At 36.6% G+C, this 15,292-nt stretch overlaps 1 protein-coding gene and 1 long non-coding RNA gene across 3 annotated transcripts in view; one reads left to right on the top strand and one right to left on the bottom strand.

The window, feature by feature from the left end:
- LOC116173693 (leucine-rich repeat serine/threonine-protein kinase 1-like) overlaps positions 1-15,292 on the bottom strand; it is a 38,331-nt gene that overhangs the window by 13,936 nt on the left and 9,103 nt on the right. Inside the window, exons 4-21 of one of the 2 annotated variants that reach the window (XM_031491343.1) lie at positions 14,441-14,600; positions 14,219-14,384; positions 13,709-13,824; positions 10,667-10,823; positions 10,479-10,619; positions 10,236-10,430; positions 8,966-9,160; positions 8,270-8,917; positions 7,518-7,681; positions 7,086-7,471; positions 6,859-7,037; positions 6,668-6,806; positions 6,350-6,621; positions 5,463-5,635; positions 5,048-5,412; positions 936-1,160; positions 411-887; positions 30-354 (exon numbers count right to left, since the gene is read on the bottom strand). In XM_031491343.1, coding sequence (XP_031347203.1) covers positions 30-354; positions 411-887; positions 936-1,160; positions 5,048-5,412; positions 5,463-5,635; positions 6,350-6,621; positions 6,668-6,806; positions 6,859-7,037; positions 7,086-7,471; positions 7,518-7,681; positions 8,270-8,917; positions 8,966-9,160; positions 10,236-10,430; positions 10,479-10,619; positions 10,667-10,823; positions 13,709-13,824; positions 14,219-14,384; positions 14,441-14,600 — 4,483 coding nt within the window. Of the gene's footprint in view, positions 1-29; positions 370-410; positions 888-935; positions 1,161-5,047; positions 5,413-5,462; positions 5,636-6,349; positions 6,622-6,667; positions 6,807-6,858; positions 7,038-7,085; positions 7,472-7,517; positions 7,682-8,269; positions 8,918-8,965; positions 9,161-10,235; positions 10,431-10,478; positions 10,620-10,666; positions 10,824-13,708; positions 13,825-14,218; positions 14,385-14,440; positions 14,601-15,292 lie in introns of both variants that reach the window. The other variant, XM_031491342.1, reaches the window with a different exon arrangement.
- LOC116173696 lies at positions 9,160-9,637 on the top strand. The gene is made up of 3 exons (XR_004145974.1): positions 9,160-9,304; positions 9,356-9,365; positions 9,421-9,637. It is a non-coding gene; the product is annotated as an uncharacterized LOC116173696 (long non-coding RNA).

Here is a 15,292-nt window from a genome sequence, read left to right as displayed (position 1 = left end):
TAAATAAAACAATGCAAATTCCAACTTACTTCAGCTGTCTGTAATACGATCCTGATGTGCTCAAAATTTCACGTATTCTAAATAAAGTGCTGTCTCCGTATTTCAACTGTAAACCTGTTTGCCACAAAACCCATTCTGCTTTTAACTCTAATATTTTTGCAATCTCCGGATCTTGCGCTATGTCTTTGGGTAAAATAAAGAATGATCTAATTATATCTATGATTGAATCATCTGCCAAAATACGTGACATCAATCGAGACCAAAATCCGGATGGAAAATATGACATCAATAATAATCTTGTAATCGATTTCCCAGATGGCTGAGACATGATTTGATATCGAGCAACTTCTGGTTCTGTTTCATCTAAAACTGTAAAGAAAAATGAGACGAATGAACAGGATAATTTTTACCTTTGGAAGCGTGCGACGTAGACGGCATATTCATTACAAATTTTCCTTTCTTACTACATTCGTTGTACAACACAGATTTGGGAGACACCATCATTTTTTTATTTCTAACAGCCCACCCACGTGACCTCAATGGTACCTTAACTTTAACAGTAGTGTGACACAAACCCGGATGTAACTGTTCTAAATATGTATCTTCCTCACATGGCAACAGTGATGGTATCAACAAAGTCCTGGAATCCCACGTTAGCGCGACCTCAAATTTATTCAGCAAATTAACTATATAATCCTTGGTGTCGAGTGAACCGATATTATTTGACTTAAATATATGCTTCAAGTCATCTAATTTCATTATACCAGTCCTTGCAAAAGGATTTATTTCTCTTATCGTAACAACATGCGCTAGCATATCACAAAGCCATTGTGGATCGAGAAAATACAAGTCCTTTAAAGTGGCGTCATCGTAATGAAGCAGCACACCTTAAAACAGAAACTGAAATTCGTGATTAAGAACACCAGAATCGATACCATTATCATGGAGGAAGAGGGTTGCTTGATGCAGTTCCGCCCAATCCCTAAACGATCGATTACATCGCAACTGCATTTCGTTAGTCACAGTAGTGCGATACTGTTCTGCAGTTAGAACAGGATCTAGATTATTTAATCGGCGCTCCATAGCAACGTGATTAACAACATCTTCTAAGGCAAGGTAAGTAGCGGGCACTTTTTGCTCCAGTAGTAGTTCTTTACTTCCTACAAAATGATTCAGTATCAGTATAATAATTAAGTCATACTGTATTAGGAATAAGTGGGAAGCCACCCCTAGTAGAGTATGAGTTCGAAAGTATTAGTAATCTGGTATGTTATTGAATGCATAGATCAAATACTATTTAAATAATGGAAGGAAAATTCAATTGGATGCTATAGACGACAGAAATTCGTCAAATGGTACATTATAGCAAATATGGAAACATTATTTTTCAGCCATCGATTACCTTATAAATTGTTTTAAAGATGAGGGGCTCAGTCGACGCAGAAATTAATGCTCTTTAACTTGTCACTTGGTATAGTTTTCGCTAAGATGCCTTGTTTAGGGATGATTACCGAAAAACTGAAGAAAGTCTGAAAATTTCATAGTTTTTGGAGCACGGTTATCCTCAACACTTGAAGGGATACAAACTCAGATTATTCGCTTTTAAGACTATGTTATGGTTTCAGAACGATTTCCAGCATTCTCCAGATCACTTTGAGGTACTCCCCCTTTCAGGTCTAATTTTACTGGACTAAAATGCATAGATACATCCCTTTGCAACTAATTTTTGAGTCTAGTATAAGGTGAAACAAAGCACCCTATTCAGTACCGAACTATCTGACAATTTTGAACACCCAGTATATATTTGCCTGTAGTTGAGTGGTTCCTTACCACAAAGGTCCGTAATAGGCACAGAAGGTGTTTTGCAACATTTCTTAAAGTGTAATTCTCCGATCGATTTAATTCCATTATTTTATGGTAATTAAGTACCTCCTAACAGACGGAACCACCCCACGTGGACGGAGCCGTCCTCCCAGGGAATCTTATACAGGGTGATTCAAATTCAAGGGCCACCATGGGGATTTCGGAAACTGTAAGAGATAGGTAGGTAGTTTAAATTTGGCAAAGTTGCGTATTTTGATCTTAACAAAATGCAGTTTTGACACTTAAAAAATTCCGCCTACTTTCGGAATATCCGGAAAAAGTCGAACCTTTGCAAAATCGTTTTTATTTTTTACTGAAGTTATTTAAAAAAATATTTTGAAATAAATGATACATTACTATGACCACTTTTGTCTCTCTACAAGATGCCATTTTTAAATTTTAAGTTTGACGTTTCGTCTCCAGTCAACCATCATCAACTTTGTTTTTTACTTTTTGTGTCATTTGATGGAGAATTTTTTTCTGATTTCAAAAATGTAAACATCACTAAATAGCACTATTAATTCGTAAAAACGCAAGAAACTACGTACGTACACTACCTAAGTCAACGTTTTCTAGGTAAAAAAGAAAATATTTTAATAATTTAAAAAAATTGTGATGTTTATATTTTTGAACTCTCTTTTGAATTCTCTCAACTGGCAGAAAAAGTAAAAATTACTTCCATAAGAAAAAACAAAGTTGATGATGGTCAACCGTAGACAAAATGTCGGATTTAAAATTTGAAACTACCATCTTGTAGAGAGAAAGAAGTGGCCATAATAATGTGTTATTCACTCAGTAAAAAATAAAAACGATTTTGCAAAATTTCGATGTTTTCCGGATATCTCCGAAAGTAGTTAGAATTTTTTAAGATTCAAAACTTAAACTACCTATCTATCTCTTACAGTTCCCGAGATCCCCATAGAATTTGAATCAGCCTGTATATAACCCCAGATGGGAGCAGCTCCCTAGATAGCCCACCCTCAGTTTGTCGCAAAATCCGCGGTTCACATATTGGGTCAAATATATCGACAAGCTCAAGGGTTCCTTAAGAGGAGACACTCTAAGCTATGTAGCAAGACAAGGTAGGTAGAAGAACCAGATTACGTTTTGATAAAACTCATTGCCAGAACTTCAAGAGAGACAAGTGAGACACACGCATGGTTTTCAATAAAACGATGTGGTTAAAAAACAACCTGTGTAAAAAAGAACAAGACACAGTTTCTCAATGCAGGTATATGACACTCATTTGTGGCAACAAGGAGGAACTCTCTGTTAAAACAGTGAAACGTTTTGAGAAGATGAAAAGCTTCAGAATATCCTTTCCAAAAAGAACCTGGGCGGGTGTATTGGCTTCTTGCTCCTAATGCTGTATACGAAAAAATCCTCTACTGAAAAAGCTCACAATGTCTCGTAAACACACTTCAAAGCCTTGACAAATCATAAGTTTGCACAGATCCGGCTTGATCTTGTGATTTGTCGCGCCACATAATTGGATAAAACACGAAAAAACATTTATTAAGCAGCAAATCAGAGCGATGCAAGCTTTTTAGGGGAGTCGATGGTGTCACATTTTTTTCTATCTATTTCGGTTGCGTGTTGGAATAAATGCGCGCGATCGTGATTTTCGTAAGAAAACTTCCATTAGTTGAAGTGTGATACACGAAGCACCAAGAAGATGATTTTATTGTGGAAGTGGTGTTTCTTTACAAACGGGAGACGGTTATAGAGTGTGTAAATTTGTTTACGCTAAATTACAGACAGCCGGAACAGTCAACCCTATTTGTTTATTTAAAGACGAAGAAGGCAATCTTAAACTTACAAATAACCCAACGTTCAATTCAGTTAAATTACGATACGCATTTTTGGAAAAAAAAAACTTTTCATGCAAAGAATCAGACCCCCCGCCGCGGTTGCAAGCCGAAAATTTTTGCCACTAGACTATTATGGCACACATTCACTCGTGACTGGGTTCACATTCCGAAATAGTTGTGGGGAAGGGTCAATTTTTGCATTAAGCGGACGCGTCTGCCGTTTGCAAATATGCTTCCCCGCCCGACCAATCAGTGACTGCAGTTCGTAAGGCTTTTTCTGCGCACTGACATTGACAAACATGGCAACCTTCGAAGAGCGTGTTACTTGTTCACTTTGTTCAAAGCAAGTAATTCTAATAAGTCTCAAAAATCATTTTGCGACGCGTCATTCTAGCGTTTCCGTATATAAGCGTAGCACATATTTCATGGTACTTGCAGAAAGTTTGAGGATACTGTAGCAGCCAAATTAAAAACATTTTCATTTGGGGGTTTCCTGAACTTGTCAGCGAGTGTTTCTGTGGCAGTTTTAGTGCGCCTAGTATCGAAAATCTTCTCACAAAGTAGTAAATTTAGTGGTCAGCTTCTAACCACCATCTGTATAGTCCAGTAAACCAGTAAACCAAAAAGATTACAAAAACATCTATAACTCTAGCCAGGAAAGATTTCCGGTCACAGCACACCTTGTGTCGATTTACAATCTTTGTTTTTATTAAGATGCGAGCGACTTCTGGCATACCATCATGCTAATGTTGAACGAAAAGTCTTTTCGTTCAATATTGACACAATACTATCCCGGAAGTCGCTCACAAGTTTAGAAAAACATAGATTGTAAACCAGGATCAAGTGTTCTATGACCGGCAATCTTTCCTGGCGAGAGGTTTATATTTAGAACATTGTGGAGGAGGGACTGCTATCATAGAAGAGTGAGCAAAATGTCTACAACAAAAAATTATGAACGTGAGTGATTAATGCACCTTCCATCCCAACTTCGGCAATAAATTTAATGTTACAGAAAACACAGTCATTTAGAAAAAAAAATTTCCAAACCAACCCACCACTAGATCAATTATCAACCATATTCATCATCAAATTAGCAAAATTTCCCTGACCGCAGAGGTCGCCTTCTCACTATACCACAACTCTAATCTCAACCCTATGACTGTCTTAAGCATATGGCCTGAAGATGTTAGATGTAACAAAACTAGGTGTGCTTTATTTAGACCACGAAACAATTTTCCAAGAATGCTACATCTTTCAATTCTGAAAATTTGAGGACAAACCTACATGTTTTTCATCACACCTTTGGAAAAGCTATCGTATCACAATCATGCAGTGCTAAAAGTATTAACGATATAAATCAATAAATAACTTACCTGGCGGGCGTAGACTGAAGACAGTGTCGTAAATTAAATTACACAACAGTTTCAAATTGTGCCTAGTTTTACAACTGATTTCAATTGTATCTAACACCCTAGGCAATCCACATTTTTCAGCGTCTACTATGTTAATAAACCTTTCCCTAATAACTTGCTGATATTCCTCAGACACATTAGGGTTTGTCTCTTGAACCACATCATAATGCGTACCAACAATTATCACAGGAGAGTTAGGTGCTCTCGCTTGAATGTTTACCAGCCATTGTAGTATTTCATTGATGCCCTTATGGCCGTCTATTATACGCCATACGACAAGATATAAACTTCGTTTTGACAAAAAGTACTGATGCGTAGCGTAATATCTATGAAAGAAAACAATGAGCCCCTTTTAAAGTGGGATCATAAAGCTTACTCCTTTTGGCCCCCAAAATCCCAAGTTCTAAATATAACTGGACCATGGATAGATTGGTTTCGAATTTTCTTTTCATATATCCAATCACCAATGTCTACGCCCACAGTAGACATGTTCATACCTCTTGATGTTTTGACGTTTATATTTTTATTTCCCATACGCTTAGCCCAGTGCTAAAAGGTTAGCATGTATCAACAACATTTTATTTCGATTACAGCTTTGAAAAATGTGGTATCAATTCAAATTTTGACGTATCAAATTTTTACAATAAAAGCAGTAAGAAGAGAGAGGGTTTCTCAATACCAACTATGAGCAGGCCCATTACGTAGCCCTATCTGTAAAAAAGTAACTAAAAAGTACTGAAAAAATCCCCTCCCCTCCTTGAATTAGGCAGAGTTCAATAAATGGATACATGGGCGTGAGTGAGCTTTTCTGTTTTTTTGTAATGAAGGATCTGTACATACTGCATCCGCCTTAAAATACGTTCAAAATTCAACACTGGAGGAAAATGCAGAGGGTCAATTTAATAGTCAAAGAGAACACAAGTTCTCCACGTTTAATGTCATGACTGCTAAGACAATGGTCATTCATACAGCAGATGCTTGCCGAACTAAAAATTTCAAGCTACAAGAATGGTCGAACGTTGACGGCTCATCAGGACCTATACGGACTTGAGAAAAAGTATAGTTAGATTATGAGTTTCTAATGAATAAAAATTAATTTCTGACCACTTTTGTTCTCCGACTAAGAGCTACAATTGGAATATTTTTTTCACATTTTCAATGACTAAGTTTGGCTTTCATGCAAAACTTCATGCTCTCCATGAGAAAGATATACAGCATGGTACAAAGATTCTGATTATTCGTCGTGATGGTATGAAAACTTACTTCTGTCGGTTTTTTACGTGATATCCCTTCTTGGCGCAACTGATCTAATAAACTGGTTTTGCCTATTCCCTGAACGCCAACGATCATCAACTTCATTCGCGCATAAGGTCTGGCATCCTCAAGCACCGACTTTAAATAACCGATAATATCCATTGTTTTATACTTTTTACTTTCGATCATAGATTTTAGTGGTTCTTGTAAAGAGCAACCACGCGTGTTTAAGTTCCAAAGGCGTGACAATAGGCCCATTTGAGGTGGTAACTCGGTAATACCTAAAGAATGGTACTATACCCAATATTCGAATAGAAGATGTCTTGCCTGTGTTTCCGCTGATGTTTAGTACAGATAAGTTGTTTAATTCGTAAATGTTAACTGGGATTTCTTTTAATTTATTGTTGGTAACATCAAGCATAGATATGTTGGGAAACATTAGACGAGCTTTGGCCGTAAGTACACTCTAAAAATTAAATGTAAATGCTCAATGTAGGTAAGCGTTAAAAAAACTGTACCCGTTCACTATCTTCATCCTCAACAAAATCACCATCGTCATCGGTAGCCAATTGAATTCGTGTCAAATGATTGTCTGCCAATATTAGCGTTCTCAAATTATCCAAACGTAGGTGTCGTCGATGTGAACAAACCGATTGAAGTACCATATTCCGAATAGATTGACCAGACTGTCTGTGAACTTTAAATTACCTAAATTTATTTGAATATATTCCATATTACAGAATACCATTTCCAAGTGATGACAATTTATCCTTATTGCCGCTTCCACAGTAACATGCCAAATTGGCCAACTCCATTGTATCATGTGCTTCCACTTGAGGCAAACTGGGCCAGCAGGTGATCTGATTGTGACTGAGGTCAAGTTGTTTTAAAGAACTTGGATAGCTAGTAATATGAGACATCGATCGCAGCGTATTAAATGCCATGTTTAACCTGGTCAGGTTAACCGCCAGACATGGAAGAACAACAGGTATACTCGTAAAGAGGTTATGAGCTAAATTCAATGCTGATAATTGTGACGCTTTCTCCATAGTTGATTCATCGTTATGCAAAATTTGTTCAGTAACTTCAACACTTTTACTCCAAATGTGATGTTTAACCAAATCCATTTGCCTAGAAACTTGAATTAAAAATATAGTTAACGTTTAACAACTTTTACCGAAGACATTTGTCCTTTTTCCTATATCTCACTGATTGTATGAAGTCGTCAGAATCACTCTCAAAATCCGAATGTATATCAGATTCTACATCAGCTTCTGCATAGATCGACAGTTGACTATCACTTGAACTAACACTCAGTCTATCAGCTTCTTCCTTGGGATTCTGAAACATATGTTCAAAAAATAACTGCTGAATACAGATTACAAATAAAATAAGAAAAGAGAATGTGCAATGCAAATGAAACAGGAACAAGAAGTAAAATAAAGGTAGATATGTAAGACTGGAAAAGGATAAAGTTAAAAGGAACACAGTACTCATGATGAGGAAAGGATCCTGACTCAAAAGTAATTCTTGATTTTCTTAAATGTGTGTGATTCACACATTGATTAGGTGGTAAACCCAAAAAAGAAATTAAAACGAAGTCCCCAAAAGAAGTTTTTACTTTCTTAGAAAAGACGCGAACTTCTTAGCCTACTTCTTCGTGTAATTGATAGCGCTGGGATTTAAATATTTGTTTTGTGAATTTTCGCTTTGGTTTCATGCAAGAAAGAAATAACAGGAATTCCATTGTGGTAGAGTTTGTTGTACTACAAAGATAATAAGTAAAATAGAACTCAAACAATAAATGATGGGAAGGAATGGAAATGAACAGAAAAGCAGACTGTCTTCCGCCTCTAAGGTAGATACACTTATGATAAAGCAACAAAAATGTAATGCCAATCAAATGAAACATTAAGAGTGAAAACTTACATCAGCAGGACTACTAGGTAATTCCTTTAGCAGATTAAATGCACAGTTCAGTTCTTTTAATTTGGGAGCTTGCCACATATTATACGGCAAATGTTGCAGTTTGTTATTCGATGCAACAATTGTAACTAGAGCAGGTAGCTTAAATATAGCCTCCGGAATGTGATCCAATCTATTGTCTTGTATGTATAATTCTTCTAGTACAGGACATCCGTAACACAAATCGTCTTTGCCTCCCTTTTTCCTACGATTGTTTTTCTTCGGTGACTCCATCGGTACAGGTAATTTTTCAATCTTATTCTGAGCTACGTTTAAGTACTTCAAACTGTATAATTGGAATACTGATAAAGGTAGCGACGTTAAGCTGTTGTTCGATATGTCCAATCGAGTTATGGCATATAGAGCTATATCGTAACTGCGAGGATTTTGTTTCAACTTCTGATTTAAATGCAATGCGGCATCGGTGAGCCACTGAGATCGTATCTGTGATAAATGGCAACGTTGATTATGCCAATTAATCATAGTAGGGGTATTGGGAAACAAAGAACTATAAGTGAGCTGGGTAACATTTGAAAATATTGAAAATTGTGGCGAATTTATGCTTTCAGTCATCGCTTTCTTATTAATTTTATATTCTGGATCGGGATGCGCCTATAAAAGTAAAAGTAAAATTTATATACGGATAAACGAGTCTCTTACTTTCACAGACAGTAATTTTGCAATCAATGTTTCATCCTTATTTTGAACTGTAAGAGATATTGCCTTACATTCGTCGTCTCTCGCACCAAATTTTAATAACAAATCAACTAATGGAACGTCACGATTGCGGCACGCTTCTACTAAAGCCGTTGATTGACTATAATTTAGTTCTTCTGCAGAACAACAGTTCATATTCTGAAATAACCATAAAGAAAAAAAAATGCAAACTCCAACTTGGTAACTGTTAAGGCATGGAAATGTATTTATTTGGAAATTGTATAAACATGTTGTAGAAACCTCTGAATCATAAAACACTTTTGAATGTGGGATTTTTCAAAGGTAAGTTTGAAAAGACAGTCAGTCTATATAATGGTAAAGTTCTTGTTGCAGAAGAAAGTTAGTGAGTATTTAAGAGTTATAATACATCGTTATAAAAGTGAGTGTTTTAATTCAAGTTAAGCAAAAGCATTGTTCACGTTTACGAAGAAACCACCACCAAAAAATGATTGTAATTACATCAAAGCCAGTTTATGTAAACGAGAAAGAAGCGAAGTTTCAAAAACATTTTCAATTGATTTGAAGGGAATCGTAGTATTGCCAGTTGCTAAAGGTGATTAAACTTTAAGGTAATTAGAATTTTCTTTTAATTTTAACTTGTTTCAATCGAAGCATGTAGGTACGTGGTATTTGTGATCTGGCCCTGAGTGCCTATTTAAATTTCAGATTTATTGATTGAATTTGTCAAATAAATTTGTTTTGTCTGTAAATGATTAGGTTTGTGTTTAATCGAGCCCACATTACGACCCAGGCTATAAAAGTTCTCATGATAAATTTTTTATTCGTGCCCATGATTATGTCAGATGCTAATTCAAAATTTGTTAAATCATTCTTTGTAATTGTGGAAGTGACCAAGGCTGCTGTATTTCCCAATTTACCAAAATTGAAGTTTTATCGAGATTTTTCATGATATCACATGCTGAATGTGCCTTGAGAAATTTTATACCCGAGTTACCTGGACAGATGTTTATGCGAGTGGTTTAGTGCATGTATGCAATATGTTTTTCCTGTGAATATAGTGCAGGTGAATCAGTTATAATAACTAATGGGCTTAGCTGCTACAATTAAAAAATTAGAATGAATTTTTTCAAGAGCCACAACCCACTATTTTATGTGATACAACCTAATATCGCAATACAGCATCGTCCACTTTCCAAAATTACACTTCCATCCCCCACAGTTTGTGAACCCTGTCTTTATAAGCAATACTAACATAAAAAATATCAATATCGTCATTAATATCGTGGTAACTTCTAATAATTATATTCGGATTTGCGCCAAAATTTAAAAGTGCAAGAACAATGTCATAATGTTTTCCTTTAACTGCCGCATGTAACGCCGTTTCTGTATTATTATTACAGTACATGTCAATCTTCAATGGACAAACCATCGATGAATTGTTATCGCTCTAAAAAAAATTTTAAATAATTGTTAGCAATTACTTTAAATGTAGTACATCAGATGCTCGATCAAAAGAACTTCCCGTTGACAAACTCAGTTTAGACATAATTGATTGAATTCCATCAGAAATACGCCGACCAGTGGGACTAACTAAATTTTGTACTTCTGAACTCGGCGTTGTTTCGTCGTCTTCCTCCTTTAAATCACTCATAAAATTAGTTTTACTTAGGAAACCTCCCTTACTTCTTTAATTCTAGCAGCCTTTACTTTAAATTTTAAAATCATATCTAACAATTTTTTATTTCCTAATAAGCAAGCGACATAAAGTATATTTTGTCCAGTCGCATCTCTTTCGTTAATATCAAACGGCATATAATACTCCCATTTACCAGTTGTGTCCCTAAAAATAAGTTTTTGTTAGTTGACAATATGACACAAATACAAAAAATTATCAAAGTCCTCGTTTGAGATCGAAGGGACTTCAGCGCATTTTTGTGTGGCAGATCAGTATTCTATTAGCCACTTTCGACTCAACCATCAATAACAGATCTTGTCAAAGGCTACTACATTCATTAACCGCTTCCCACTTTCCGCGTGCACCCGCAATTCGCTTTTAAAGATTTGACTCCACCATCAGTAAGATCGTGTCGGGGGCTACCACATTCCCTTTGACGGTACCCCCTTCCGACGTCCCGTTCACCCGCAATTCGCGTTTGAAGATTTGACTCCACCATCAGTGAAATCGTGTCGCGGGCTACCACATTCTCTTTTACGGTACCCACTTCCCACGTCCCGTTCACCCGCAATTTGCGTTTGAAGATTTGACTCCACCATCAGTAAGATCGTGTCGCGGACTACCACTTTCTCTTTGACGGTACCCACTTCCGACGTCCCGTTCACCCGCAATTCGCGTTTGAAGGTTTGACTCCACCATCAGTGAAATCGTGTCGCGGGCTACCACATTCTCTTTTACGGTACCCACTTCCGACGTCCCGTTCACTCGCAATTCACTTCTATTGGCGACACGAGAAAGAGAGACAGCGATTCGAGATTTACGAAACGTTAAACCGCGTGAGTTCGCAACGGAAGGTAAAAGGCGCCCTAAGTTAACTACTTCTCGAAGACGCGAGCGCGCGACTCGCAAAAGGTCGCTAATTTCGCCCCTAGGACAAAAAACAAAATTCCGCCACGCAGGAGTTGTGCGCGTTTACAACATCTTTCCGACGACACCAATTTCAAAAGAATCGGACCAAAACTGTAGTAGAAGATAGAAAAAAACTGAAAAACCTTCACGTTAGTATACTACGCTCGAGGATGACGCCCAGATGTCGCCAACCCCACATCATGTAGCCATGTCCCTAAGGTTGACAAATTTCACGGCCCCGTAGATACACGTACACCCGTTGCCTTTCTACAAGAGTTCTTCTACGCGCCCACATTTGCTGCCAGCCAGCCAGCCAGCCAGCCAAAGTGAGATTAAAAGCTACTTTTTACAAATAAATTTGCAAAAATGCGCTAAAAACACCAGGAACCATAAACAGGGATAAAGTAAATTCAACGGTATATAAACATGTGATATGTATATATTATGAAACCAGTTTTAAGAGACACTATTAACAGCGAAACTACAGATTTACACAGCAGATGGACAGGTGAGAAACTGTGACAAGATTGCAAACAGGATTTCAGAGGGTTGCCGTGGACTGAGGGATAGTGAGGCTCAGGAATTAGAGAATAGAGGTGAATTTTCTAAGCTCCACTATGCCAAAACAGTCCAATGGTTTCATTAGTTATATTGTTCGTGTAAGTTTGTGTGCATACAACAAATTGTACAAATTGTATTGAGAGCCGCTGACTCTTAGGTAGTTGAAAGCTATTGTCCTATTATTTTTAAGTTTCCATAAGGTTTGTTTTTAGTAGCTTTCGCCCGCATGGAACGGGTTTTTACATTGCATTTCAGGTACATATTCAATACAACTATCGGTCGCGGTATAAATGACATTTGATTTAAGACTTAATGACTTATGTTACATTGCTCAGCGTATGGACTATAGATCTCTGAGGCACATGCTTTGGAGTGGGTAAAAGTGAGTGTGATCATATGCTCTATGTCCGTCATGTTTTGTCCAATTTATTATTGAGCTGATTAATTTAACTGGGTCGGTAGCTTTTGCTATGGTTACAATAATATTGTAACAATTGTTTCCAGCAAAGCGACGCCCTCTTCCTGGTTTCCAGATTAATTTCTACTAACCCAGTGTATTTCTAGGTAGGTACTTAAGTTTCGACAAAAGGAATTGTGATTCATTAACTCCTGTTCATCCATCTAAGGTTTCTTATAATTCATCACATATTTCGAGAAGTAAGAGAGCACCGACAAAGAGAAAATGAAAAGTGTAAAGGAGGGATCCGTTGGTAAGATAAAACATTCAACAACATTCGACAAGCCACATTGTACTGCATTTAAAATCATTAATGTGCTCTCTCTGCACATGGTATGCCACAATTTATACTTGTTATGCAATTTTAACCATAGTGAAACCCACATGTCAAGAACTTGGATCGAATCTGCGCCAACCTAGGTTTATAACGAACTCATCACAGCTTCCGCATTGATTATGAACTAACAACAATAATTTTGTAGTAATTAAACTACCACCCTCACTGACTAATTTTATAGAAGATAATTTATTGGCTCACTTTTACCATTTCCGCACCCATATATGGGGGTAGGTTAAATTTTGTTTTCATCACAGGAAAAAGTTCATTGTTGTAGTTGTTGTTGGCCGGCTTGTTAGCAAAATTTAATGGGATAAATTGCGTCAATATTTGGAAGCATATTGCTTGCCACTTGGAGACGATACCTATTAATTTTCGGACCAGTAAGCCATATCCTTCTGCGCATCTGCGCATGCGCAGAAGTAATTTTCTGGACAGATCCTGCTAAAATTTTAACAGTAGCACCTTTTAATAATGCCAAATCAATTTATTATATTAAGCATGTGACTACTTACTGAAATTTTATCAGTGCTCCCTTTTATTCATATGACCCCATGTGTAAAGTGCACTCTAGACATCCGTACTTCTTTAGTATTCGACATTAATGAAAACTCTACTTTTTGTTTCCTAATTTACAGAAACATTTAGTATTCTTTACTCGTGCATTTAATTATAATTTTGATCCTTGATCTGGTAGTGTTGATAATAAAATTTTAACTGTGATATAGTGGTACTCGATTTAATCCCTTTCAAAATTTCTTTTACTATCAAAATAACGCCACTTACCTGAACTTCCTGAGGACATGTGAAGGATATAAAAAATGAAATAACATATCTAAAACTCCTAAATGACCATTAATTGAACAAGCATGGATTGGTAACCAGCGCTCAACTGTATGTTGCTAAAAATTAAAAAATAAAAACTGGGCACAAATTAGTATACTAAATAGGCAATGCCTTGGCAAGTTAGTCCTTTTTTGCGTGTTAATAAACAATGAAACATTTTTTTACCTTATAAAACCAACTTTAATTTGAACATTTTTGTTTTTATTAATCATCTATCACTATACATTATACAAGGCATATCATAAACAATAGTTTGTATCCATAAATATTCTCATTCTTGGATAACCGTGAAAAGCTTTAAGCATGTATGATGATAAACAAAAGTTGTTTTGCAAAAACCCTTGAAATGACGGCATGGTTTTATGGCAAATGATAGTGAAACCAAGGTGAAGACTATAACAAATAACTTGCCAAGCCATCCGCCACGCCAATGTGGCAAACCTCATTTACCTGTACTAATTCCGGAAATTGCAAGAGCAACATTTCGACTATATGCTTGTGACCATGGTAACATGCTATGTACAACGGAGAGTATTTCGTTACAGGATGATACCTTCCATCACCACCATTATTCAAAAGTATTTTTACAATATCCTTATTTCCGGTCTGTGCAGCACTAAACAAATTTAACAGTAAATCAATGTAAGGCAATTATTCAAATGGAAACAATACATGAATAGTAGAGTGTTTGCTCCACTAGGTGCCATATTTATTATTAACTCCGCATCTTTTGCCAGAGATGTAACCAACTGTTGTACGGAACTTGAATCACCTTGAATAACAGCATCTCGGAGCGCTGCATGAATATCCAATCTTGCTTTTTCTCGAGCATCTGGAAAAATATCACAATTAATTTTTAATATATTTTTCGTTAAGAAACGAGTTCAACATTTTAATGTGACAATGTATTACAGTGCATGACATTTTATATATCTAACCAAATGGCTTTATTTATTTATTTATTATCCCTCTCTTGTTCTGGCCCTCAACAGGCTTGCGCCCAATTACAGAATGACCCGCATCATGCTTTTTAGAGGTGCCTCTGCAGAAGGTCTTAAGTTGTTCTATACTACTCCGGTATTTACCTTACTAATTAGGAAAACTGCCGGTCTAAGGTAATTCCCATCTCTGCCACAGATGAAAAATTCACCCGACCTCCGTATTTATAGTCAAACGCTCTACCACTGAACCATAATTTAAATATTATTAGCATTATATATGTAATTATTAAAATGATAAATAGTGTCTACACCTGTTTACCGCGAAACAAATAATACAAAACGCCAAAAAAAATTTATAAAAAAACTTTACGAAATCATGGTTCAAATATGTGCGATTGCTTGTAATCCTACCTGCTTAACTCTTTTCGGCTTGCACAGTGTGTCCTATTTTGATGGAGCCTGCAGTATATCTCAGCTGTTTTTGAAGATACAGTCTTGCGGTTTTCGCGACCGGGTACCACTTTTTTGTGAAATTGAATACCACACGACCGATACCCCTTTTATGAAAACAATCTGCGCGTCG

This window comes from Photinus pyralis, unplaced genomic scaffold (assembly GCF_008802855.1).
Source record: "Photinus pyralis isolate 1611_PpyrPB1 unplaced genomic scaffold, Ppyr1.3 Ppyr1.4_LG6, whole genome shotgun sequence".
Taxonomy (NCBI): Eukaryota; Metazoa; Arthropoda; class Insecta; order Coleoptera; family Lampyridae; genus Photinus; species Photinus pyralis.
The sequence above is the reverse complement of the archived record's forward strand: the minus strand, read 5'-3'. Positions and strand labels throughout refer to the sequence as shown.